This window comes from Abrus precatorius, unplaced genomic scaffold (genome assembly GCF_003935025.1).
Source record: "Abrus precatorius isolate BTA unplaced genomic scaffold, Abrus_2018 Scaffold10, whole genome shotgun sequence".
Classification (NCBI taxonomy): Eukaryota; Viridiplantae; Streptophyta; class Magnoliopsida; order Fabales; family Fabaceae; genus Abrus; species Abrus precatorius.
The window spans coordinates 32,632,973-32,660,508 of NW_020874292.1; the positions used below are offsets into that span (position 1 = coordinate 32,632,973).

Below are 27,536 nucleotides of genomic sequence, written 5' to 3' on the forward strand. Positions count from 1 at the left end.
TTATTTCCCTTTTTAAGGTTCCATAACTAGCACTTTAGCTAGTCCTCATGCTGATTTACTTATTCCTGTTTAAAGTTAAACACAATAGGGCGATTGTTATAATAGATTTAGTATATCGTACGAGACCAAATTACACGAATCTACCTGACATACATAAAGAAGGAAGAAACAGAAATAACAGGGTGAGATAAAAATAGAATTCAACAAGTAAAAGGGTACAATCAGCATTCATATCAAGTGAGGAATTAATTTTGCACTTCTCACTAGTATCCCTATTATATTACAAGTTAGAGGTCTAACTATTTGACAATTTATGTGTAGCCACTTCTTTTTAGTGATATTCATGTCATTTTAAGGTTTACCCGGGAGTGAAATGAAGCATTTTTATTTATCCTTTTCTCTAAATTGTTGTTCGTATTAAAATTAAAACCATTATTTATAAAAATAATAACAACACACTTTTCAAATCACTATTATACTATTTTATTTTGGTCTTACAAAATAAGAAAAAACGCCACATGATTTATTAAGTTTACATGAATTTCACACAATAATAATTTTAAAAAATAAAATAAGTCCTACTAATTAATACCCTAAAAATTAATAAAGATTTTTTTTTCAACAAAAACCATGTTAAAATTACATTAAAAATCACAAGAGAAACCTTAAAATACTAGTACTCATTTGCCAATAAAAAAAATGTTACTTGTGTTCTTGTGATATGAATTAATTATTGTTCAAACAAATTAATATTTATCCGCTTATGCGACTAGTTCATGTCAGTTTAATGGTTGATTTTAAATGAGTAAAATTCAGTGTTAATGTGAAACCTAATTTATGATTCATCTATCTTATATTATTTATCTTTTAAGGAATGCAAATTATAAAAATCATTAATTACATTAATTACTATGATAAACATAACTTTATTTTGATAAATTACCGTTGATAAAAGTTATATTATAATAATGAATTTTTAAGTTAACAATAAAAAGATAATACATCTAAAAAAATTAATATTTCTTAATTTTTGAAGTGACATATTTTGAGATAAAATAAAATACAAGAAACATATAATTTGAAACAGGAAAAATACTTTAAGAAAATGAATACATACCAAAGACTAAAGGTGTTCATAAACTAAACCAAACCATTTCCAACCATAAAATCAAACCACAAAAAATGATAACCAATTAAACTAATAAAAAAAAACTAAAATAATTTTATTTGGCTCGATTTGAAGTTCTCATATTTATTTATAACCGATCAAACCAATCAAAATTCTTATTTATTTTTATGTTTTCCCATTCTCATAAATAAATTGGAGTTACGGTAGTTCCACCACCTAGCTCCGTTGACCTAGACTCTACCCGTTTGCCTGTCCATAGTTTTTACCAAACCAAACCAATCAAAATCACCGTGTCACACACCTGATTGCTGCTTTACCTATCACATGCTTCTTCGGTTTAAAATATAGGATAATTCCCTCTTTCTAGTCCCGAAACAAATGCTTTTTCTTTTACGATATTTTTTCCTAACCTTTGTTTAGAATTTTGGAGGAAGCAGAAAGAAAAGATAAAATAAAGTTAATATAAAACTCTTTAAATTTGAAAAACTTAAAAAAATGATACTAAGAGAATTTATAAACCCTTTCTCTCTCATCTAGAAACTTTCAACAAAGATGATCATCACATAAATCTTTTCCTCCCTCTCTTTTTTAAAAAATCAACTCCCAAACAAAGTCCTAGTAGAAAGTCCATGAAGTTTTCTTGAAAATGCAAATTTTATTTCACTTTTCTCAACAGCTAATTGAACCGAGCTCAACCATACCAATGGCCAGCTAATTTTGCCTGCAATGCCTATCAGGTGGTACAATCCCACAATTAGAGCGATTAAAATAAACCAAACCACTCAATTGAAACATTCTCAATTAAAATATGCATCACAAGGAGCAGGGCTCAGGCGACAAGGACTAGTAGAATACTAGAATCCTTGACTTTCTATATGTCCAAGAAAACCACACACAAAGTAGGATAAATCCAGCAAATTATACATCAGGAAGGCTTTCCTTCCAAATAATTATACTCATGCGAACCAATTATTTGAATGACAATTACATTGAGTTTCCTAGTATAGATGCATACACTAATGTTTCCTGAAGCCATCAATGTGGAAGCAATCAAGGTGCAGGTTTTACTCATTAGTTGAATCTATCAATGTATCAGCTATTTCCAGTAATCAATAGAACATATGTTGAAGCTGTGGGGTTTGCATGCCACAGCAGCACTGCTGACGACCCATGGTTTCCTCTCAGGCTCATCATGACCCGGGTATTTGACTCTCTGCTATCAAAGATACAGGATAAGAAGGCATACGATTACAAGGGCAAAAACAAATAAAAAGATGGTCATCACAATCCAGGTAGGCGTGTTTAATTCTCTTGCTACATACTCAATATTTTTTTCTTCTGGAGACATGATAGATGCATTCTGACACACCAAGCAGTGGCTTGTTTGTTAATTGTCTAGCTATATTAACTTTCCATGAAATTAATATCACCAAAATTTATCCCAAAAAAAGGCAATATGGAAGACAGGAAATCTAATCATTCTGTACGGACATTTAAGGAGTGCTCGGTAAAGTAGGTGGAGAGTGAGAAGCTGGGAAATAGATAACAGACTGAAATGGATTTTCAACCAAGAGTAAAAAAGAAAATTTTATTTTCTACCTCATTTTAGTTGTACCAAAAAGTGAGCAGTAGCTTTCATTCAAATTTACTTCCTACTTTCCAGCTATTGAACCTGTTAGAGTAATACTCAGAATACTAGGCAACAGTTAGTAGTTCTGTAATGAAGTTAGGACCTTTATGTCAAGCAGTTGGGTCCGTTAAAAATCTGACTCAGTTAGTTCAGTAAGTTAATTCAATCACTATTTTCAGAATAGATTTCTTTCTCAATTTTTTTTACTTTCTCTCTGGTTCTTCGATTCCTATCATGGTATCAAGAACTTCTCTTCAATCCTTACCCACATAGCTTCCCCTTCCAATCTGTTCCAAACTTCAGATCCACGTGCCTCCAACTTCTGCTCCCATTACATTCTTGCAGTTGATCTCTGTGCAACTTGTTGAGAAGAATTTTCTTCTTTGGACACAGCAAGTCAACACTTGAATCAAGGCTCATTGCTTGCAATGCTGTGTGGTTAATTCGAAAATTATGATTTTCAGTGGGGTAATACAGGAGATTGGGTGTGCGAGGGAAGCTTATCTCCAATGGGAGTAACAGGACCAGATTCTGTTCTCCATGCTGTTATCATCACTTTCTAAATTGCTGTTCATGAGTAGTTGATTGTTTTCATTATTAGCAAGTTTGGGAAGAGATCCACAATTTCTTCCACTTACATGCAAAAGCTCAATCAACTTTGCTGTGAAGAAAGGAGGTCACACTAGATCTGAGTATTAGCTTAAAATAAAGTCAATCATTGATTCATAGTATTTATTGTTGATCCCGTCTCTAATAAGGATCAGTTTAATGCCATTCTTGAAGGCCTTCCAGAGACGTACAATGCCTTTATGACTTCAATTAATAACCAACTGTATCTCCCAGTGTCAGTGACATTGAAGCTTTACTGCTTGCAAATGAAGTTAGGATTGAAAAGCATCAGCAATCCTAGGGATCCGCAAAGTGTTTGAAGCTCTATCAATTGATGTTGCTTCGAAGGCTGGGAAGCATGCTGAGAATATTGGGTACCCACAAGCCTAGATTTGTCCCGACACTGTTACCAGCTAGTTTGGAGCCTGTCACTGTTAAACAAGCCCTGGCTGACCCTCAGTGGCAATCTGCTATCCAAGCAAAATATGCAGCTCTTGCCTAACAAATTTGGTCCTTGTCCTAGGTAGGCAATTGGATGCAAATTGATGTTTCAAGTCAAGAAAACCCTAATGGCTTGATTAACAAGTAACAACTGGTTGCAAAGGCTTTTATATGGCCTTTAACAATCTCTATGGACTTGGTTTGGCAGCTTCAATTAGAGAAGTGATATGTTGAGGAGTGAAGTTGACCAGTATCTTTTACCTCCACTCAGCTCAAGAATCTATTTATTGAATGTGTATGTTGACGACACCTTTATCAGTAGTAGTGATCACCATGGTACAATTCCAGTAAAGTAATATCTTGGTCAACATTTTTAGACCGAAGACCTAGACAAACTTACTTTTGGGAATATAGGTTGCACAGTCCAAGGAAGGCATCATGATTTCATGAGGAAATATTCAAGACATTATTGAGTAAAACAGCCTATTAATTGAATGCAAAGCCAATGACAGTCCTATGGATTCATCACTAAGGCCAATTAGGCAGAGCTACTTTCAAACCCAGGAAGTTGCTGAAGGTTAGTTAGGAAACGGAAGCATCTCCCAGTTACTCATCCAAACATTTCATTTCCATTTAGTACGGTAAGTCAATCCCTATTTCACAACGTGAAGAGCATTGAGATATAGTATTAAGTATCCTAAAATGCATTAAAGGAGCTCCAAGCATGCACTAAGATAGAAGTCAAACTCAGATTACAGGATAGGGATACTGAGAAGCTGATTGGGCAGGCTTCCCTACAAATAAATAGTCCACTTCTGCATGTTGTACATTCATCAGGTACAATCTAATACCTAGAAAAGTAAAACAAAATGTAGTTGCAACATCAAGTACACAGTAGGATATCAAGCCAGGGCCACAACCACTTGTGAATGCATTGGTTAAATAACTACTTAAAAGAACTCCAATTCAGGGAGGTTATGCAAACGGCACTCATTGTGATACTTCAATGTTTCACAAGAAGACCAAAAATATTGAGATCAATTATCACTGTTCCAGAGAATGTTATTGAAGACATCCCTAATGATCAACCAAAGGATGTTTTCACTAAATTTTAGAGAGGCCTTTGAATAAGTTATATATATGTAAACAGTAAAGTTTGGTGCACTCATATAACCTACACACTCCAACTTGTGGGGGAGTCTTGCAAAATAAAGTACATAGGGTAGCCAAATTTTGTAACTAAAGTAGTTAGGTTACTTGCTATTCTAATTATTACATTTACTCTATATAATAGCATCTGTTGTGTAATTCTGATACAACATTTCATCAAATGTTTCTTGTTTCATCTTCATCTGAACAGCAGCTAAAATATCTACATAATTTCATTCAACTTAAAGATAGTTTGACAACCTTTAAACAGCAAGAAGGAATAGGAATCAGTCTCCCAATCCTCCTAACTCTTTTAAGGTGGTTAACTCTTTCGTCCAAATCAATGATTTTAGTGTAGGCATAGTTAGCACACCATGAAAAGATAAAACCATAATTTAATTTAATGTATGAAAACAAGAATATTTTAGCATGAATGCCCTACCTACTAAATTATTTGTGACAAGAATTAAAATGCATTGTATCTAAGAGAACTAGTATTTCCGAACAGCCAACCAAAGTACTAGGAATACACACCTCCAAATTGATGTTCCAGCCGAGCCACAATGTGTTTTCCATAAGTGTATTTCTTCAAAGCATGACCATGAACTCTTATGTGAGAAAGCAACATTGCTCGCTGATTTTCAGAACAGATATCAATAACCTTCTGGACCACATAATTCGCAAATTGGTCTTTCATCATTGTCTACAATGAAAATCAAAATATGATATAGTAAGAAAGAGTATAAACCCGAGTGTGTCAGCATCACACTGGTTATATAATGATCCAATTAATTAGCAATGTCCACACTTCACACTACATTTAATGGTCAAGAAATTTCAGCCTTTGTAAAAAAATTTAAAAGATCTCATCAAACATGAAGGATCAATGATACCAAAATGGAATTAGTGTAAAATGGGGCCTAGGGGTGTTCGAAAAACAAATATCTATATACAGTGAAGCTGGTTTTTTAGTTATCAAAATTTAGAAAAACTTATTCTTATCTGATTATGCATTGGCTAAACGTTAACCATTATGAAATCATTGGATGACAATACTGCAGAAAGATACAATTAAACTTCAAACAAAATGAGAATTTAGTCTGCTTGTCTACAAAAGATTAAGAAATGGAGAAAGGGAAACAATTAACAGGAGAGTAAATTTTTATACATAGCAGTCTAAAGATAGATATTTGTAACTGTCGAGATGCATCTATTAGCAAGCCTGATTAGCAAATGATTCAACAATTACAATTAAATAGCTAATTCAAAGCATCCAGGCATAAGATTGAATTAATCAAGTGGAAATTTACATATGTACTAGATATTTAAGTTTAATATTTGACCACATCACACCAAGAGGCTGAGGTATTTCTTCTATACAGTGAAATAACTAGTTTATGCAAAGCATAATTTCACAGAATAACAGACAATTCAACCTACACCTCATCAGACAAAGCATAGTTCAAGATTAAGAGACAATTTTTGGATGCCACGTGATACAGTAAGATTCTGGGTGAGGTGAAGTTTTTTGTCTTTTAGATTTGGTATAATATCTTCTAACCCATTGAAAATAGAACTCAAGGACCTCACTTCTTATATTTCAGCTTGACATGTGCAGACCTTGTGGATGAGGAGCAGTATTACAGACCAATCACCTTTTAGGGGGTGTTTGGAAGAGCTTATTTGACCTTATTAAAGTATCTTATGACCTTTTCTATAAGCTTTTTTCATCTTGTTTTAATAAATGTTTGGGTCATGTTTATGAATGTGTTCTTACATGATACGACTTATTGAATAAATGCTTATTTAAGTTATTTACCCAACTATGCCCAAGATTAAGTATGCAGCTTTGACGATATTTTCTTTAAATGGGGAAAACATTGTATTTGTCATGATAAATAATAAACTAATGACACAGATTCATCAAAAGTTAACTTTCAAAAATCTGAGAGATAAGATTCACAACATAAACCATGGGAATGACTTCAATTGTTCTATTTCTTTTCAATTGTTTATTCTGATAATTACTTGTCAATAAAATAAGCAAAGCTCCATTTTGACTACCATTATAAAAAACTAGAGATAGCAAATTTTCTTCCCTAACAGTTATAGAAATGTAATCCCTCATGAACAGCATGTAAATTTTACTGCAAGAAAATGTGATTTTCCCCTCCATGAAAGACCTTAGAAGGATTAAGGCTTAAATAAGTTTATGATCCCTATAAATGTTGTTTTTAGAATTGATATTTGTAAAAGAATTTGTTAATATTTAGTTCCTAATATTTTAAAAGGGTAAGAAATTTAGTTCCATCTAAATTATTACCTCTTTAAAATTGTTAAAAATTTAGTTCTAACCCACTTCTAAAAGCTAGCTCATAAGAAGAATACTACCATGCTCTTACAAAGAGTATTCTAACTCTATTTTTAGTCAATGTAGAACATCTTAACACACCCTCCTCACATCCAAGACTAGACATCTGCACGAGTAGCCCAACAAGACTAGACATATGTAGGCAACCTAACATTCAAATTGGATAAATTCTGATACTATATTAAGAAACTTAAATCTAAATCACTCTCAAAAGCTAACTCTTAGGGGTAGGACTACCCTAATCCTTATAAGGAGTATTCTACCTCTATTTCTAGCCAATGTCATCTTGAAAAAAATGTTGAGACTAAATAGTATACTAACAATTTTTTTAAAGGGATTAATTCCAAAAACAACATTTCTAGAGAAAAGAAACTTAATTAAGTCAAGTATTAAACATCCTTCTCAATGTTAAATTTAAGCTTAAATATGTTTTTAGTCCTCATAAATTCATTTTGTGTAGGTTTTGGTTTTCAAAAATATTAAAACTTCTTATAGTCCCTATTACACTTTATCATAACATTTAAATATGTTAATAAGAGGATCAATTATTATTATTATTATTGTTTCTTTTATATGTTGTATATATTAGGAATAAAAATTAGTCTCTTACTCTCTTAATTGTACAAAATCAAATTTCCTAATTTAGGTTCTAGAAATTAGGAATTCAAATCATTTTGTAAAGTTGTAAATGACCTTATACTATGTAAAAAGGAAAGTAGAATCAAAGAAGGCATTGAGCCAAAATTTCTTGACATGATATCACAAGTCTCATCCTAGTCCATGTCGTAATTGCTTCAACAACAATGTCCTCATGGCACTTGGTTCTTGTGGTTTCAGTTGTCCCTTCATCCTTTTTTCCCTTGCTTCTAAATTGTGGGCATACTTCTCAATCCCAATTCTTGGTTCCATGGCTACTGACAAAAATTTTGTTCACTTCAATAGTAAGAATATACTACATGGGAGTTTCGGTTCAAAATGTTTGTGAAAGGGAAAGAGACGTGAGGTCATATTGATGGGTCTTTTCTTACTCCCAAAGAAAAAGTTACGTTGGGTACATGGGAAACCTCATACACCCAAATTATTGTCAATAATATGAGCTCCTTTTCCCCTGTTAAACATGAGGGATTACCTAAAACATATTTACAATCAAGATAATGTGGCCAGAGACTTTCAATTCAAACCTAATATCACAAGTTATAAGCAAGGTAATTTAATTAGACTAACTCTTACTTTCACAAATTAGAGTTGAGAAATTTAAAAAAAATAAATCCTATTTTAATTTTTATTAATTTTGAAGAAAAATCACCCTAAAGTAATTATTGTTTCCTTTCAAAATACAATAACGTATTTAATTAGACTAACTCTTACTTCCATAATAATTATATATAATTACAACTACAACAAACAACAACCAAGTCTTATATTACTAGGTGAAGTTGGCTATATGGAACATCATTGAGTTTAGTCAAAAATTAAATTTTTAAAAATTTGGTTAATTAAAATGTTTTTTTTTTTTTAATAACTGTCTAAGATTATTTTGGATCACCCTCAATCCCTCTCTACTAAACTAAATGTCATATAATTCACTCTCCATACTAGCACTTCGCACATGACCAAATCACCTTAAACAATTTTCAATCATTTTTTTCACTACAGATGCTACTTCAATATTCTCTTGTATACTATTATTTTATATATTGTTCTTTTTCGTTTGTCCACTCATCAAATCTTAGCTTTTTTATTTCTACAACTCTTACTTTTTTCTTATATTATTTCTTTAAGGCCCAACATTAACTACTATATAGGATAGTTGTTGTATTGCAGTACAGTAAAATTTTTTTTTTAATTTGATAAGTACTTTACAATTACAAATAACTTATATTTTTTTTTTCATTTTAACCACCCAACTTGTATTCTATGACTAACATTTTCATTAATTTCTCAATCATGTTGTATAATTGATTCCAAGCAACTGAAACTGAAAACTTGTGATATAATATCATCTTGTAGTTTAACTTCCAATGCATGTTTTTCATCTTGTTTTTTTGCTAAACCTACAATACATGTACTCTGTTTTACTTCTACTCATGGAGAAACTCTTAGACTTTAAAGTTTCCCTCTATAACTCAAGTTTAATATTAACATATTCTTTTGAAACCTCGACCAACACTATATCATCTGTAAATAGCATGTGCCCAAAGATAATATTTTGTATGTCATTTTTAAGCACATCTAAAACACGATTAAACAAGAGCTCAAAGCGGAGTCTTGATGTAAACATATTCCTATTAGGACGTCTTTAGATACGCTTCCAAAAGTTCTCACACATGTACTTACTCAAATACATGAATCTCTTTCTTTCTTAAAGCCTTTCATAACAGTTCACTTAGTATCCGATCATATGCCTTTTCTAAGTCAATAAAAATCATGTTTTAAGTCTTTTTTCATGTAGCAATTTTATTCCACCATCTTTCGTAAAAGGTATATAGCTTCTGTTATGAACCTTTTTGACATAAAATCAAATTAATTTTCTACAATCTCAGTTTCCTCTTGTATTCTATATTCAATCATGTTTTCCCACAACTTCATAGTATCATTTGTAATTCATCAAAAAATACTTGGTTACTTTCATGATCTAGAATCTCAAGAACATTCTTGAGGTTTCCAATTTTCAGTCCTTCCCTTTACATTTAAAATCATGTATATAAGAGACTAACAAATTTACAAACATTAAAAATACCAAGAATTGAATAAGAAAATCATAATTAATAAAAGATCACCAAACATTCATTACATCATTATCAATCCTAATTTTGGTTACTCCCAAACTCTAGAATAAAAAAATTAATCACTAATGTTTGAATTACAAACTAAAAAAAAAAAAAAACCTAAACATGATGAAAAGAAAATAAAAGATTGAGTAAGAAAAAATCCTAATTTTTACCCTTAAAGAGTGCATTGCTCTTGTAAATCTCAAAGAGGTCCTTTCAACATCTTACACCCCAAAAAAGTATCTAATTTCTTTTCAATCTTTTCAAGTTTCAATAGTAGCATCTTTCAGAATCAAGAAGGCATTAAGCCAAAATGTCTCGACATCATGTTTAGATGTGTCACATCATCCATAAGTAATAAAGAGGTAATAGGAACGATTTTTAAAAGTTGTAAAATTCATCAGCACTAAAATCAACAATAAAAAACTGAGGACTAAACCCAAATTTTGTCATATATAGGGAGTAAAATATCTTTTATCCTCAAATTTATTATTAAAAATATTTCAAGAATAATAGGGAATCTCCATCAACAACAATGAAGTTAATGAATGAAGACTTTTTCTATTGTATGGAAGTGGAAATTCTAAAGAATAATCAGCATGTAATAAGCCTTCCAAAGTTAAAACCTACCAATAGATTATCATTTTGTTCATCATGCCCAAGTATCTCTGCAATTAACAACTCCCGTTCAGTAGCATCACCATACTCCAAACATTTCTCTACAACATTTGAAGCAAACTTATGCTGGCTTAATTGAACAATATGTCCTGAAAGTTTGCTAATAATTTGGCTCCTTTCCTGAGGCTTTCCTCTCTCCAAGACATGCTGTGGTGACACAAGGAAAGCACTATATCTTAAGAAATTAAACAAATATGACATATGAAAGGGTAACATAACAATATCCAGAGTCCAAAGTGGCTACCGTTAACCATTTGAAGACCAGAGTTAATCAACATCAATTCAAGCATAGTAATATACACCATAAAGCATTTGGAAAACACATTATGAATCATAAATCTTTAATAGAACACAAATGTACAGGAAATATTCTCAACAGAAATGCAACGGAAAGAAAGAGAGGGAAACAGGACTTGAACACCCCTTAGCCAAAACACACATTCCAGAGGTAAGAAATCCTCCTTTAAAAGGAAAAAAACAACCAATAGAAAGCAAAGAATACATCAATCAAGTAAAATTTCCCGGTCCATCAACATATCTGCAAGGGAGGATTGTGCCTATCTTTATCAATACATTAGCTAATCCCAAGCTTGAATTACGAAAAAAAGGGTTGTTATGCAGTCAATAGCCAACATAAAACTCTATCCAATCTTTATGACATAAAATTACGTTTGAAGGAATTTGTCTCAAAAGACCTTTAGCACATTTTCTATGAAGTCATGGATCTTCTGCAATGCCCTATCTCAAATATAATGAATTGTACATGTAGACGGCCATTAATAGTTAAAATTATTAGAGTATGCATAAAAAAAATCAATTTATTGTCTTTCCAAATGCAATGCACTTTTCACTTTGAATAAAACAGAATGCTGTGTCCATATAATTAGGAAAATTACAGTTTTACATACTGTGACATGTGCATAATCTGGGCCCATAGTGTGATCTAAAGTCTCAAAAGGATTATGTGAATTTAAGTATGTTTAAGTGTCATCATTCATCACTCAAATTTATATGCATCTAATACATTTCTAAATGCATGAGTAAACTGCATAAAAGGAGTCATACATCAAGACAACAATGGCTTTTAGAGAATTTGAATCTTATGCATTAATATAACAATTTCCAAAGAAAAATGAAAAGCCTCAATGTGAATTTTGCTTTACATAATAAAAATTTGAAAGACAATTTGGAGCAAGGTTACAAAGGTCATCCAACATTCATGAGCCAAAATGTATTATTCTCTTGAAGCTCAAACTCATTATATGTCAACAGACTCACCTCACATAGACCATAATGACATACAGCATAATTCTATCTACTGGATGGATACTTAAGATATCATGGGTATTTTTACAGTAGAAAATCTATTTTAACACCTATGGCCAAGTCTCTAACATGGTTTAACTCCATTGCATAACAAGTCTTTGTAAGGGAAAATTACATTAACCTCCCTTGAGGATAACATTAATTACATTAACACCATTTTATATTGGAAAATAACAACTACCTGCCCTTGCACCTACCTTGCTTTGATATTTTTAAGGGCACTGTGTATGTTTCAAGCATAAAAACAGGGGAGGTATGCATAATTTTTAAAAAAACAGGCTAAACATGTAAGAATATTATATAGTCTAGGAAATGTAATTGTAATTTTTCAATCTAGAAGGGTGTAAGTGTAATTAATACAAACCTCGAAGGAGGTCAATGTAACTAGCCCTTTTTGTAAATGAAAACTCTACATGAATGATAATATACAAGAGAACACAGTCTAAAAATATTGAAGACATAAAATTGAAAAAAGAAACTAGAAAAGGAATACAAAAACCTAACAATTACATTTGGGAATAAAGGTCACAGAAAGAGGTTTGGCAAAGAGAAAATTTAAGAGGGCCTAAAAACAACAGTAAACAGAAAATAGAATAAAAACAAAGGGAAAAAAAGAATGGGAAATACCAATGTAGCACCTGCTGAGACTCACAAATCATAGACTGTTATAGATTTATGCTTAGTGTGTGGTGGCTTGTAGCCACAAGTCTGGGTAATTTTTGCAATGCAGCCCCTGTGTAGATTCTCAAATTTATAATTGTATACAGATAAAGGGACATCACATGCATCCAACTTGTCACAGTTACTTTCTACTATGAACCATAAACACCAGAAGCTAATAGTCAAATTATGGTATGGGAGAGATGGTGACCAAGTACCTGGGTAACATAATTACCATACTGGTCCTCAGCAAGAGCACAAACTGATTCCAATATTTCATCCACAATAAACTGACATTGACTCTCATCTGTGCAATGCTCTAGAACTCTCTACAAGAAACATTATCATAGGATTATATTTATGACCAAACAAAAAGAATCTTCTTTTAGGAAAGCAGAAGGCAATAAGTTTACCTGTATGACACGGCAACCATAGGGATGCTTTGATAGAATAGCAACTTGACCACAAAATGCAGATAGTATAAAGCCAATTTTTTTGGTTGGAATAGATTCAATGCACTTTTGTATTACATGGTTTCCATTTTGGTCACGAACACATCTCAGAACATGTCCATCTAGTTCACGAACAAGCTGAGCTTTCTGTTCAAGCTCAATAACCTCAAGTGCCTGAATGGAAATAAAATAAATACGATAACACATTCTATAACATACAATAAATAATAGCCTAAAAACATGTTTCGAGCTTGGAGGTAATAGATATGCTTCAAATTTCGAGTGTAGCTGTAAGATAAATAAAACTGAGCACCAAGAATAACTAGGCAAACAAACTTGAGGACAAAGTTCAATAACAAAGCTTCCAATATCTTGATAATATAATCAAGTAGTATAATATGCCTACTACACAACAACCAAGCTTTTTATAAGTAGGTGGTGTCAGCTACATAATTGATGTTAAAATGTTCTACCTGAATATTTTACTTTCTTCTAAAAGACCAACAGTGCTTTCAGCATATTTTACTTTCACACACGTTCATGTACTATATAAGACAAGGCTTCTATGACTCAATCTAAACACACTGGTTTTGTTATTACTAGGAAAGTACACCTTATCTATGGAAGAAAAAGTAGATTTAGAAGATAAGCAACTAGTAACTGAATGCAACCCAGATTTTATAAACTTTCCCCCTAGGTACTGGTGGATGCAAAGATGGCAAACTAGGTTAGACAAACCCATTTTAAGAATGTAATTTGCTAAGACCTGAATGTCTAACTATGACCTAGATATGCTAAGAGCATTTATAAATCTCAATTATAAATCCTGACTCAATGACCAAAATGAAATCAGGGAATAAAATACATACTCAAAACATCCACACATATCCTAAAAGCTGTTGCCTGTCAAGCATGGCAATGAAATAAATGTACACTAATAATGGTTGTTAAAATCCTGATTTGAATTGTAAAATTCCAAGATTTTACTATTTTGGAAGCCATACCAATTTAAATTGGGGGTGAAATCATGGCCAAGTAAAATCATTGTAAAATCCCGAATTGAACCTAAAATCACTAAAATTGTGGGATTTCACAATTTCAAGTCAATCATGAAAATCCCTCAAAAAGCCTCTTTTGTTGAACCCTAATCTAGTTGATGCCTCTTTCTCTTCTCTTTTTGATTGAACCCAATTTGCCTCTAACAACTTTGAACCCCTAAACACCATGGTCAACTTTCAACAGTTCTCCCAGTGTGTGCAACCTGGTCTGCAACTAATCCAGCAGTGTACTACTGCTCTTAGTTTGAGTCCAGTGCTGCTGTTCATGTTGTCCTTGCATATTTTCAGTTCTGCTCTATTTTTAACTTATGAATTCAAAACTTTATGGCTTATGCATGACATTCTTATGGAATATGGATTATGCTTTATGAGTGATAGTTTAAGGTTTTGTTTTTCTAATTTATGCTTTTTAATATGCTTAATATGAATTTCGTAAAATCTTACGATTCGATTTATGATTTTCACTTCCCTTTACGATTCAAAGTAAAATCCCAATTTTAACCATCTTGATACAGTCATAAATCAAGGTTAATCATTATAAATTATGTACCTTCTGGATTACACGACAACCATACATTTGAAGACTTAACGGCAGTATCTGACCAGACAGTCGATCTGCAAGTTCCCTCCTCTGCTCAGGGCCTCCATACTCGAAAAACTAAGCACATGAGAAGGAACAAATTAGACCAGAACATATTCCAGACAACCAAAAGTCACTCTTAACTACAATATACATTAGTTAGAAAGCACACCTTTTGTATTACGTAGTTACCAAATACATCAGTCATTAACTTAGAAGCATGTGGAAGAACCTCTTTGAACACCAAAGCCTTCTCTTCAACACCACAACTTTCCAACTTCTGCTGTATAAACCGACTTCCATGCTGATCAGCACTGTGGAGTAAAAAACCACAGTGAACTTAATTTCTAAAGCCAAGAAACTGATCAATCAGATAGGTGGAAAGACAACGGAAAAGAGTACTTGCCTAAATTCAACAATATGTCCAATAATATCAGATAACTCAAATCTTCGACCTTTGCCAGATTTTAAGTCTTCAAGAAAATTAACAATTTTGGGGTCATGAGCTCTGTCAAACAATCTCTGACCTTGCCATCCAGATATTATGCCTCCATTTCTACCAGAAGCTGGGGAAAGTTTCATTTCATTCCTAACTCCTGGTTGGCCAGGACTTCCATCTGGGTATCCTGATAAAACTGGACTAGCAAGTGGTGAACTCGGATACTGCATCACAAAACCCATATTGGGCATGTGTCCAAAATAACTAGGAATCAATAATCCACCTCTTCTTGAGGTCACATTGGCACCAGTTCTCTGATCATGTAATTTTTTCTCATCCAAATAAGCACCGGTACTTGGCCTTCTCTGTGAATCATAAGGACTAATATGGCTCCCACCACTTTCTCTAGGTGCCACTGGATCAAAATGACCAGAAAAACCATATCCCTCCACAAAAGGTTGCTGATGATATTGCATGTACATAGTATCACCAAAAGAAGGCTGCAGTGGAAATCCAAATTGCCCAGGGTACTTGTTTGTCTGTACCATTTCAGCTCCATGCGAAATGCTTCCCCCAGTTGAAACCCCTGGTGTTAGTGGACTATAACTGGAACTAGTAGCCCCATCAACAACAAGTGGTACAGCACCATGAGGAGGGTATGCAGCCATATATGGAGGAATAGTTGTGGGATTTAAAGTGTACCCACCAACATATTGTGGAGTATATATACCTGAGGCCTGCATATTAGTGTAAAGTGGATTTGCTGAAGTCATATAAGCTGCTGCTGTGGCATATAGGGGAGGTGTAAACCCAGATGATTGCAACAGGGGCTGGACATCAGAAAATTTGCTGGAATTATAAGGAAACTGTTCCCTACCAACGTACAAAGAATTTACACTTTGATAATTGGCATTGGGAACTTCAGACGTATTGTTTTGCTGCTGGAATACCTGGCGTTGCATCAAATTATTCTGGTAGTTGGTCTTCCATTTTTCTTCGTAACTCAAGTTTTCTGAATTTGGTAGATTAGATACACAAAGAGCATTTAGTTGAGAATCAACAGTTGCAATGTCCAAGTCACTAACACCAATGCTGCCTGTGGATTCAAGAGATGATGAGCTTGCAACAGGGGCATGGGTATCAACACTTGATGATACTCTTATATCATCTGCACCTACAGTAGGTTTGGCAGCCACTACTGCAGTAACAAGGGGGTCATGGGAAGAACTAGAACTGGCTTCTAAATCAATTGGTTTATCCACCAGTCCATGACTTAGAGAAAGAGACTTATTATATACAGGTGACATGGTGCGAGGAAAATCTTCCTGAAAGTTTGAGTATTGAACAAAAATTTATGTATTCGTGATAAAAAATTTATTCCAGATGAGGTAACAGAGTCAAATACTTAACAACTCACAAAAAGAGAAAAAGATAATACCATTGTGGGATTACTACCCTTTGCAGCAGGCAAAAGGCCAAATATAAACTAGATAAAATAAATGGAGAAAAATTATGATAAACTTACCATTCATATCTAAGAAAATGCAAGGAATTAAATATGTATTTTATATGTAGAAAATTCACAAAATATAGAAGTTGATATCAATGTAATCACCTGAATTAAATCAACCACATTTTTGTGCTGAGATGCCAATGAAGCTGCATCTGGTTTATGCCATATTCCACTTGTCTTAACTATTTCATTAGCATTTGGCTGTTGTTGTGATGAATCATCTTCAGACTCCTCCTTGTGTGTTGAAAGAGTCCTTTGGGGCAAAGGTAAAGAATTTTTACCGCTATCATCTGTGGAACACAGCCTCCAATTATTTCTAAAACTCCCAATATGACGCACTAGATGGTGGTTTTCCCGGGATGTAAGTGGTGGAGGAAGTCTAGGGTTAAGGTTGACATTGGAACTGTAATATGCCAAATAAGCCGGATCAGCTCGTAATTGTTCTTCAGACTCACATGTTTGCATAGCTCTGCTTAGAGTGGCCAAGCTTGCGTTCTGGGTGGTGTTCTGCAGGGGTAAGAGGTTTTCTATGGCCAGATATGAACCTTCCATGCTGGGAGGTGCACTGCCACTGCGACTGGGTGCCACATCCTTTCCACCACCATGGAGCCTATGGCCCTTCAGAAATAAACCCAAATCCTCTGTCACCACAGAATGAGATGGTGGACCAAAAGCTGCTGCTTCCTTAAGAGACGGCCATTTACCCCCAGCTTCTGAGATTCTAATTGGACTCTCAGTTGCCATACTACTGGAAGATTAGCTTTCCGCTTCTTTTGTAATGAAAAATTTCTTCACATTGTCTCCTAAAGAGCACCCAAAATTGTGGGATCAGTATAAACTTCTAATAAGAAACATAACTTAATAGCATCGCTAAATTACACTAAAAAAGTAAACCGGTGCAGTACAAGAAACAATGTCTACAATCAAATAACACAGCAGGTCGACAACACATATTTAATCAAACATATCACACAAATTCACTGAGACACTGCGCAAAAATTCAAATTTGCTGAAGCCACGTGCCAATTAACACAAACTTCAATGAAGATCATGTCATGTTACTTAAATTCATACTAACTATCCAAAGGAAATTCGAAAGCATCCCCCAACACCATACTGAATTGGAGCTTTGATTATGATGAAGAAATCATAAATGACACAAATATATAAAATAGTCACTCAAAAATGTCGAGAGCAACTCATCCATCCTTATTCAATTGAACACATAAACACCACGAGAAGAAAAAGCAAAAATTAAAAAAAAACGTCAAATAACAAACAATAAGTTTGTTTCACTGGTCAAACCAAGACACACACACATATTTTCCCTCTCGTTGACTGAACTAGAAAAGAGACTCGAACATTCACACAGCCACGATCATCGTCACCAAAACATGAAGCACCAAATACCACAACACACGAACGAAAACAAGGGAAATTCCATGCATGCAGACATACATGTAGAGAAAGCGAGAGAGAGAATCAGAAGAAAGGAAACATGAAGGAAGAAGGAAGAAGAAAGAGACAGAACCTGTGGTGGTGAAGATTCACTGTTACAAAACCCTAGATTCATCGAGAGAGAGATGTTGATGGATTGAGTTTTGGAAAGGGCATAACGTAAGGGTGCAATGAGGAAGAGAAGCAGAGGATATTTTTTTAGTTATTTAAATAAATAAATAAATAATGGACAAGAAACAAAATAAACGAAAGCTGCGTCTCCCTCTGAATGGATAAAAAGAAAAGCGATAATTCCGCACGCCTCCTTTTGCTATTTCTTCCCTTTCGTCTCCGTCATGTGAGGCAGAATGGGACAAACATGGCAACTCCATAAAATTATGGTACTCCATAAAATTACCATACCATAACTTAGAAATAAAATATTCTCTTGAGAGAATTTGATTTTATATTATTTTAAATAATTTAAAATGTTTGATAAAATATATCAATTATTTCATATAATTGATATATTTTATTATTAATAATCCAAATATATTAAAAAATGTGTAACATAATATGTTGCTCTAGAAAAAATAGATTTAAGCGTCAACCAACTCTATAAAAGTAACTTACTTCATGGGTTTGCATGTTGTACCCCTCACGTCCCTTCCTCCATCGAAGCTTTACACTTACCCAAGGGTGATATGAAAGGTGTATTTAGCTTTAATATAACATATAAAACAAAACATAATAAATAGAGAAGCGATGAGATTCACAAAATTAATTTTAAAACAAAACTAGATAACAAATATAATTTTATTAAAATATTCAAATTAATAATGTAAACAAGAATTCAAAAAAATTACATCATTTCCATAATATCTTATAAATCACTTTTAAACTCTTTAATATTTATATTAATGTTTGTTTAAAATGGAAAAAATATTTGTCTAAATAAGAGTTTGTTATGATGACCAACTTAACTCAAATAGAATTGCCTTCTATAAAAGTATTTGGGTTAAATAAATAAATAAAAAAACCTTTAAAATCATAACAATTAACATTTTTAACATAATACTAGACTCATCAACTTTAAACTCACACGGCACAATCCAGATTGATGTATCTTTACTTTGAACTTTTGAGAATTTTAGGTATTTGGATTTATATGGACAGTTCAAGATAAAAAAATAAAATAAACAAGAAAGCACTACCTCATGAATCTAACTATTTTGTCATAAAATTATGTATATGAACAATGAGTTTATTGGTGTATGAGCAACGAGTTATTTTAACTTCAACAAATTTTTATCATGAAAAGCTTTGTGTTTATAAGCTAAAATATGCCTTGTTATATGAATGGAATATTTTATTTTTTTTTATTAACTATGATCATTGGAAGTATGTTATGACAAATGTGGCAATTTTTCTACAAATTCTAACCTTTTATTTTTTTGGTGTGCCAAAAACATTTCAACTTTGTCTTCTTTTTTTTTCATGTCATCGTTAATAAAAACTTGCTCATAATTTTTTCTTGTATATTCTTAAATGTAGGTCTTATATATCCAGTCTTGTTCGTGTAATATGCTTTTGTCTGAATTTTGCTCATAGTTACTTCAATTGTTGAACTTGCTCAATTGTGACTCGTGTTTTTTTTACTTTTTCAAAGACTTAAATTCATTATTTAAGCACGTGGCAGTACTAGTTTTATGAAAGACTGTTGTTCTTTTGATAGACGTAGGTCATATAATAAATTTATATATATTCTAATTCACAAGACTTTGTCTAAACTAGCTCATGCAAACTTGTCAAGTGTGATCCTTACGATAATGTATTTCTAAATTATAGTTTGCATCCAACCTTAAAGGCTAATCTAATGCACTTCTTTGAATTCTTGTAAATAACACTTCACCAATAGGTTGATTTATAGTAAACTTGTTAAGGTTTGAATATGATTATATCTTGAATAGTTTTTATTGAAATCATCATGAACATGTTAGACAATGAAATATTAGTTTTTTCTGTAAAATAAATAAATAAATATAAAAAATCTTGCAGATTTTGGAGTTACTAAGAACTTTGTTATCATTAAAATACATCATGGTCGAGAGAATTTGTCCCCAACATATACTGTACTAATAATTTCTATATGACATGCATGTGAACCAAAACTTCTTTCATGACACCATGGAACACTTAACATCAATAATAGGAAGAATTGGAAGGTCATGATTGGTAATTATTTAAAATAATTGCTAATAAATTAATAACATTTTACAATCTTAACCTATTTGGATGAATTTGTAGAAAAGTTCTTATATAAAAATAAATAATCTTGTTTAATAAAATTATTTTTACAATTTTTAAAGAAAATAAATTTGTTGAAAAAAATAACTTATTTAAAATAAAAAAATAAGAAAAACTAAAATAAATCAATAACTAACAAAATATTGTTCTTGAAGTTAACTGTGAACTAAAAAAAATATGTTTGTTACAGTGCTTGTAAATTTTTAAAAATATTTTATTTTTTTTAATTGTAATTTTTTTAATATTTTTAAGATGAAAAAATATTTATATTTTTTAAAAATAAATAATTAATTCCCTGTATTATATATATATAATTGATGACAAAAATGTCTGTAACTCACTAGGTAACGTAAAAATTATATTCATAAAAATTAGAAAAAGAATGCGTTGCTGCTAGCGGTGATTATAGATTTCTAACAAAATTAGATAACAAAAATGGGAATATGGGAATAGGCCTAGACCCGGACCAACACTTTTCGGATCCCCAAAGGAGGCCTCGTTTTCGTGCCTTGCTTCCAATGTCTTGCTTGGTTTTGTTGTAAGGAAGAAACCTTCATTCACCCTTGTTCAGTGTTGTTCACGTTTGAGTTTGACCCATCCCACTCTTCTTCTTCTTCTTCTTCTTGTGCATGGCGACGGAAGCAAATGAGAGCACAGGAACGAACACCCTTGTGGTGAGAAACCCATGCTTTGGCCTCCCAACTGGGTGCCCTCAATGCTTATCTGCTTACATCTATCTCAAGCTCTCTCATCTTCCCTTCAACTTGGACTACCACCTTAACTACCCTGATTCTGGTATACACCTCAATCTTCATCCCTTTTACGCTACAAAAAGAAAAAAAAACTTATTTATTTACCATCTATAATAACAAATAACACTAACCCCTTCATTTATTTATTTTCAAAGTTTTGGCCTTTGCATACCCCATCTCATCAAGTTACTTTGTTTTTGTTATTTTTAACCCCCCCCACCCCCCCCCCCCCCCTTTTTTTGCATTTGGGTGGTTGAATTTTCCTGATTTTATGTTTTTAATTAATAGTTTTTTGGCTTGTGTTTTGTGGTGTTTAGATCAAATTCCATACTTTGAGACTGGTGACTGTGTGGCATACAATGATGAGAAAGATGGGATCATTGAGTGCTTGAAAAGGGATGTGGGTGATTTAGATGGCGGGGTTTCTTCACTGCCTGATTGGATACCAACCAAAGTGATACTCACCACTTGGCTTGCTGATGCACTTGAGTATGAACTGTGGGTGGGATGTGATGCTTCTTCTGCTTACAGTATCTATTACTCTGATCTTCCATGTCCTATAGGAAAAGTCCTATTTTGGAAGAAAACTCACTGGGTAAAGCAGAAACATGGATTAAATAAAGACAATGCTCAAGCAAAGGAAGAAGAGGTCAGTTTCTCTCCATCCTAGCTCTGATGATACATGAGAGTTGAGACTATGAAAATTGACAAGTTCTCTGCTCCATTTTCTTAAAGTTTACATGCTTTTTGGGAAATTTTTAAACCTTCTGTCCTGTAGTTTCATTTTGTTTTTCCTGCATTAGTTTCAACGGTGCATGTGTGTGTTTTGGTTGATTTTGGTCTTCATATATAGATGTTGTTGGTCAACAGATTTATGGGAGAGCTAAGTCTGCATACAATGCTCTGTCAACTTGGTTAGGGGAACAAAGCTACTTATTTGAGAACAGGTGACTCCGCTGGCTGTTTTATATGTAAAATCATTTGTTGTTGGAGCAATAAGGGTTGTCATTTTGGGTTCGTTTTTGTGTTGAGAGCAAGTTTTGACCTTGACCTCCTGGTGATGTATTCACATGCTTTATTCTGTTTATGAAGGCCATCAAGCTTGGATGCTATTTTTCTTGCACATGCATTAGTCGTTCTTCAAGCTTTACCTGTAAGTTTTATCGTCAAATTATTCTGATATATTCTTTAAAATAAATATGGATGGGATGTCCATTCGGGTTGTTTTGGTCACTGGTCAATAAAAATTGGACAAAGAATGTGTTCGCTGTGTTGCAAGTCCAAAGGAACTCAAAAGTGCTGGCATTTATTTGACTGATAATTTGCCTTAATGTTGGGAAGATTTGTAATAAGCTTATAAGTGCAAAGGTTACTACCACAGAACTATTGAGCTGTCATAACAGAACTAGTGAAGTAGTCCATGGTTGAGCAAACTTATGGAAAAGTTGAGTGTGCTGTAAAATGGACAACTAGCTGGAGTTGTTAGGCAACAAAGGCAAGTGGGCTGCATGAACAGCCAATATCTGTTTGGTGCTGTAAATTTGATGGCTTGCACTGAGTGTAATAGAAATTGGTGGATTGCTTTGGTTAAACTTCTCTCCAATATAGGTTTTGTAATTTCACTCCACTTTGTAGCGAAACAGTAATACTGTATTTGGTAACAGATTCTTTCCAACAACAATAAAACAATCAAATTATATTTTGTAAAGATGGGAAATAAATTGTCAATCTGCCTGCCAACTTCCATTTCACCATTCTTTGATGTTGTTAAGATGTCCTACACTAGTTAGGAACTTAGGATTAGGAATATAACCAAAATATTCCTGATAAGTCTTGGGTAATCCTTTTTCCTTGGGCTATCTCGAGTCTCGGTAAATGCAACTGTATTAAATAATCAAAGGGGGAGTTTTGCTACCCATAGTAGTCCTACCCAACTTGAACAAGTTTACCTCAAGTGGAGGATACATGTGTTCTGGACAGAAAAAAAAATAATATGGTATCAAAGTCTATCATAATTTGATATTGGTCCTCACTCAATTATTCAAAAATGAACTTGGCTCGTGAATTTTTTTAGTGCAATTAATTTGGTCTTGGAAATTCCTAGTGCAATCTACTTGGCCCTGCAGCTTCCCCAATGCAATTCACTTGGGCTCATGGCTTTCCTAGTGCAATACAATAAAAAAAATCTACAATCTTCACATTCCAGCTGTCCAGTCCTAAACATAAGGGGTGTGTGTGTTGAGATTTCACATTGACTGTAGATATAATCAAAGTAGAGCTTATAAAGGCATAAGTAATTTTTATACCTTGAGAAAACTTTTGGGAATGAGTTAGATCCCATTCATTTTTAATATGTGGTAGAGTCTAACCAGTCATAATGTTAGGCCACTTGCAAATATTCAATTTTGTGAACTTGTGAGAGGGTGTGATAAGATGTCCAGCATTGATTAAGAATATAGTTAAAATATTCTTTATAAGATTTGGATATTTCCTCCTTTGAGCTAACTTTTATGGTTGAGTTAGGCCCAACCTAAATTCAAAAGATTTTATAATTGTAGGTGTTAGACTAGAGATATGGTATTTATTTTGGGCTGTCATCAGCTCCATTTGGAGGTTTTTGGACTTGAATTATCTTTGGTTTAAGAAGTGTAAGAACAATTATTAAAAGAAAAATTCTATACAGGGGGTGCTGGATAATTTTCAGCCTAGACTTATAATGTTGAGGTGATGAGAAAATGGGAGATTGATAAATTATGATTCCTTGTTTTCTTCTCGCTGAGAAATGTTATTCTTGAAGCATAACCTGATAGTGGAAAATACTTTTGAATGAGGAAATTCATGCAGTTCTGGCTTGAAAGTGTTGTAATTGTTTGCACTTTAGTTGTTTTTTCAATTCTTCTACTGTTTAGAGTCCTAACTTCTCTACTTAATAAATTTCATAGATTATGTTTTACTTTTTCAATTCTTGATCCTGAGCTAAATGCTTTTTGTGTAGCAGGCTAGTAGCTATTGCTTACTAGAAGTGCTGAGAGTTATTATTTTGACAAAAAAATTCAACTTCAGTTTCTGCATTTATGTGCTGCCAGGAATCATCAACGTTGCGGATGAATTTTTTGGAACATGCCAATTTAGTGAGATATGTTCAACAATGTAAGACAGAACTTATAGAAGCTGGTACTTCTTCCAGTGATCCATATTTTCATGCAGACCCATCATCATCAGCTTCTAGAGGTCGCTCAAATTCAAGTAAGATATTTTTAAGATTTATTTGATGGATTTCCTTGACAAGTGTTACCAATGCATCCTTATTTTCCTTTTCTTTTTACTTTAGATAACTACCATAGAACACTTCTCTCTTTTTTGTTTGAATTGTTTGTAGTTAGGGGTGTACATGAGACAGATTTATTTCTATCCTTACTTGACAAAAAATTTTGATAGTGTTATTGGGATAGGACCAGGTCAACTTGTTGTACAGGCAAAATATATCAATATTAACATTATGTATGGGTAAATCATAAAATTAAAATTAAGGTATATTTTATTATTTATATTTTAAAACAAATAATATAATTATAAATATGATACCATGATATGCAAAGTATTATCTATTAAGTGCTTATTACTTATATATAATTGCTTAAAAAATATAAGTTTTAAAAGAAAAAGGACAACAGGTTAGGTTGAGACAACTCGATATAATGGGTCTAATTATGAAAATTCAAACCTGTCAAAATTAACATCGGACTAGGATAGGTTGGTAAGACCAGTGGGTTCTTGTACATCCCCCCTACTTGTAGTAATGATGTTAATAGAAAAATAGTGGCTTGAAATATACTGGCTTGATATTGTAGCAATAGGATAGTACCACTCCTGTCTGTAGCTACTCTGATGTCTGAAATATTCCTGATATGGACTAGAATAGTCTGAAATGTGTAGGTTTCCAGTAGCTGTGTGTTATAGGAATGTGTTTAATACAACCCTTGAATTAAAGTTAATCACTCAACGTTTCTTGATGTGGAATCTTGTGATAAATTGGTTGCCATACTTGCTCAACAAATGAGCTATGAAAACATGATGAATTATAGCTTAGGTTTGTGATCTTGTTCCTTGATCATATGCTTTGCATCATAAATCTTAAATACTTCTAGTAGTTGCATGCGTTGCTTTTAAAAGCCTTATAAGCTTAGGTTTCATTTTAGAATGCTCATTATGAAGTAGTTTATATAAGTTTTAGTCCAATGCCCTAAAAGACATGATGTGCTTTATTTTTTCATGAACGGAATGCATCTATCATCATATTGATAAATTTAAAACATCTAACTTGGCAATGAAGATCCTAAGGAGGTAAAATAATCAGAATATTAAAAAATGTTAATTGTTTGTCTTTGAGAACAGGTTTTATGTAACATGGACATTTGAATTTTTTATTTTTATTTTGAATGTTAATATAAATATTTGAAATGAGGTAGAGGGAGATCTAAAAGAACTATAAAAGAAATTATTAAATGAGGTTTAGTGATAAATAATATCTCAAAGACTTTGGTTTTAACTGAACTCAATGATGTCGTGTGATATATATAGTTGATCTCACTTAGTAGGATAAGATTTTGATTCTTGTTGTATGAATGTTAGTATGTTATGCTTGATCACTTCCGTTCATATTGAAATACAAAATAGTCAAACATTTTACTGTTTATGCTTTTTCTTATATTAATTCTTTACATCAAGGCATTGATACCCTCTACTACCTTAAGGACATCTTTCACCTTTGACTGCCTTCTTTCTATTTATGGAGCTTTTTTAGTTTATTGAACTAAAACTATTTGTTACACTGCTAGGATATACTAATTCCATGAAAATGTTTTTTTGCTATTTATTTTGTTATATAAATATATATTTTTTTGTTTGCTATTTTGAGTTCTTATATTCTGTCATTCTTAAAGATTGATTTGTCTTGTTTTTTCCCTATTAGGTTCAAAGTCTAAGAGCAGACCCAAAAGAAAGCAGCAAACAAAGGAAGAGAAAACCTTCAGAAGAAGGGCCAAATATTTTGTGGTAGCACAGCTGGTTGCTGTTGTTCTTTTCCTCAGTATCATGCCTGCATATGGTGATAATGCTGACATGGAGTTGGACGATGACTATGCAGGCTATGGTTATGATGAATGAAATTTTCATCCATTTGTTTATCTCCCACTCAATGTCAAAGCCTTGTGTTACTGCATGTTTAAGATGTGCCCCTTTTTTTTTGTGTATGATGCAAAGTTACAAGTACATAAAAATAAAATTAACATTCACATCAAAATTTACTATTTGGAGCATCCATTTTTCAATACTTGTTGATTTTCAGCAGATTGATCATTGTTTCAGAGCAGTAGCTATAATTATTCTTTGGATTATGTTGCTGTTTTTTATTTGTGGGAGTGAACCATGACTTGGAAGGGTCTATAGGTCTGTTATTAGCCTTATGCATATAAATTTTGGGACAGATTTATTTATTATTATCTTGTGCATAACTTGAGATAAAGATGCTAATCCTTTTACAAGAGCCAATCCATCGAAGGATATGTAAAAGGAAAAGTTGAGCAATGAGTTTTATCTCATGTTAAATATTTTCAATTAGGCAAGAATAATGCTATTCAGTAAGGGCAAAAATTTGATAGAATTAATCAAGGTTTAAGGGTGATGAATGAATAAGTTGGCGAGCTATCATAATTTGTAGGGTAAATTACACTCATTTCTTTGGTGAGCTATCATATTAATCAACCCCACATAGTTCCTCACTTTTCTTTGTGTCACTTAACTTCCTTATGGTGTTAAATTTTTTGTATTACTTTAGTCTCCAGATGGGAGTTCATAACTATAAAAAAAAAGAAAAAAAAAAGAAAAAGAAAACCTAGAGGGGTAAATTAAAAAGGCATGAAATTACAAGGAGTTAAGTGTAATTTGCTGTAGATTTTAAAATATTGCTAATTTGTATCCGTAAAAGTGACAAATAAAAAGAATCTTGGTAGCATATCCAACCAGCCAATCATTTAATGATTTTCTTAATGTGTTAGTTTCCTTCATTTAGATATCATTACCTATATAGAAAGGCTGGCGTTGTATTCAATTTTAAAAACAAATGAAATACTTACAAGTGAATGAAATCTTCATCTTTTCGTCAGTTACGAGATCATCTGTTTTGTGTGTGAGAGAGTTTATTTGGTGAGGTAATGATATAAGGATATCAAAAAA

General features: G+C 32.8%; 2 protein-coding genes across 10 annotated transcripts; one reads left to right on the forward strand and one right to left on the reverse strand.

Moving 5' to 3' along the window:
• Positions 1-1,771: 1,771 nt before the first annotated feature.
• On the reverse strand, positions 1,772-18,650 carry LOC113853119 (pumilio homolog 6, chloroplastic-like). Of its 7 annotated transcripts, none has more exons than XR_003502481.1 (11): positions 18,338-18,595; positions 16,909-17,609; positions 15,261-16,618; positions 15,027-15,168; positions 14,825-14,932; positions 13,178-13,390; positions 12,983-13,093; positions 12,732-12,837; positions 10,731-10,925; positions 5,493-5,661; positions 1,914-2,342 (listed from the first exon to the last, which is right to left on the reverse strand). XR_003502481.1 is itself a non-coding variant. In XM_027483577.1 (11 exons), exons 2-11 carry the CDS (start codon positions 17,548-17,550, stop codon positions 2,320-2,322), a joined length of 2,799 nt encoding a protein of 932 aa, XP_027339378.1. In that variant the 5' UTR covers positions 17,551-17,609; positions 18,338-18,595; the 3' UTR covers positions 1,946-2,319. The 7 variants fall into 7 exon arrangements, 5 of the variants coding, with proteins under 5 accessions (XP_027339377.1, XP_027339378.1, XP_027339374.1 ...); XM_027483577.1 differs by lacking the exon at positions 12,732-12,837 and having other exon boundaries at positions 1,946-2,345; positions 16,909-17,096; positions 17,262-17,609; XM_027483573.1 differs by lacking the exon at positions 12,732-12,837 and adding an exon at positions 4,566-4,660 and having other exon boundaries at positions 1,946-2,345.
• Positions 18,651-20,988: 2,338 nt separating this feature from the next.
• LOC113853122 (mitochondrial outer membrane import complex protein METAXIN-like) lies at positions 20,989-26,649 on the forward strand. Of its 3 annotated transcripts, none has more exons than XM_027483579.1 (6): positions 20,989-21,345; positions 21,620-21,951; positions 22,173-22,249; positions 22,395-22,455; positions 24,389-24,548; positions 26,275-26,629. In XM_027483579.1, exons 1-6 carry the CDS (start codon positions 21,180-21,182, stop codon positions 26,466-26,468), a joined length of 990 nt encoding a protein of 329 aa, XP_027339380.1. In that variant the 5' UTR covers positions 20,989-21,179; the 3' UTR covers positions 26,469-26,629. The 3 variants fall into 3 exon arrangements, with proteins under 3 accessions (XP_027339380.1, XP_027339381.1, XP_027339382.1); XM_027483580.1 differs by having other exon boundaries at positions 21,031-21,345; positions 24,389-24,533; positions 26,275-26,558; XM_027483581.1 differs by lacking the exons at positions 22,173-22,249; positions 22,395-22,455 and having other exon boundaries at positions 21,031-21,345; positions 26,275-26,649.
• The last annotated feature ends 887 nt before the right edge of the window (positions 26,650-27,536 follow it).

What these genes read in the sequence shown, in the direction of transcription:
- LOC113853122 (XM_027483579.1), top strand. Translation starts at nt 21,180, where the DNA reads ATGGCGACGGAAGCAAATGAGAGCACAGGAACGAACACCCTTGTGGTG. An exon ending in TCGTTCTTCAAGCTTTACCT is followed by an intron (nt 22,456 to 24,388) that starts GTAAGTTTTATC and finishes ATGTGCTGCCAG; the next exon opens with GAATCATCAACGTTGCGGAT. An exon ending in TAGAGGTCGCTCAAATTCAA is followed by an intron (nt 24,549 to 26,274) that starts GTAAGATATTTT and finishes TTTCCCTATTAG; the next exon opens with GTTCAAAGTCTAAGAGCAGA.
- LOC113853119 (XM_027483573.1), bottom strand. Translation starts at nt 17,550, where the DNA reads ATGGCAACTGAGAGTCCAATTAGAATCTCAGAAGCTGGGGGTAAATGG. An exon ending in AACAAAATGATAATCTATTG is followed by an intron (nt 5,662 to 10,730) that starts GTAGGTTTTAAC and finishes TTTTCATTGTAG; the next exon opens with ACAATGATGAAAGACCAATT. An exon ending in CTTCTCAGTATCCCTATCCT is followed by an intron (nt 2,346 to 4,565) that starts GTAATCTGAGTT and finishes TATCTTTGATAG; the next exon opens with CAGAGAGTCAAATACCCGGG.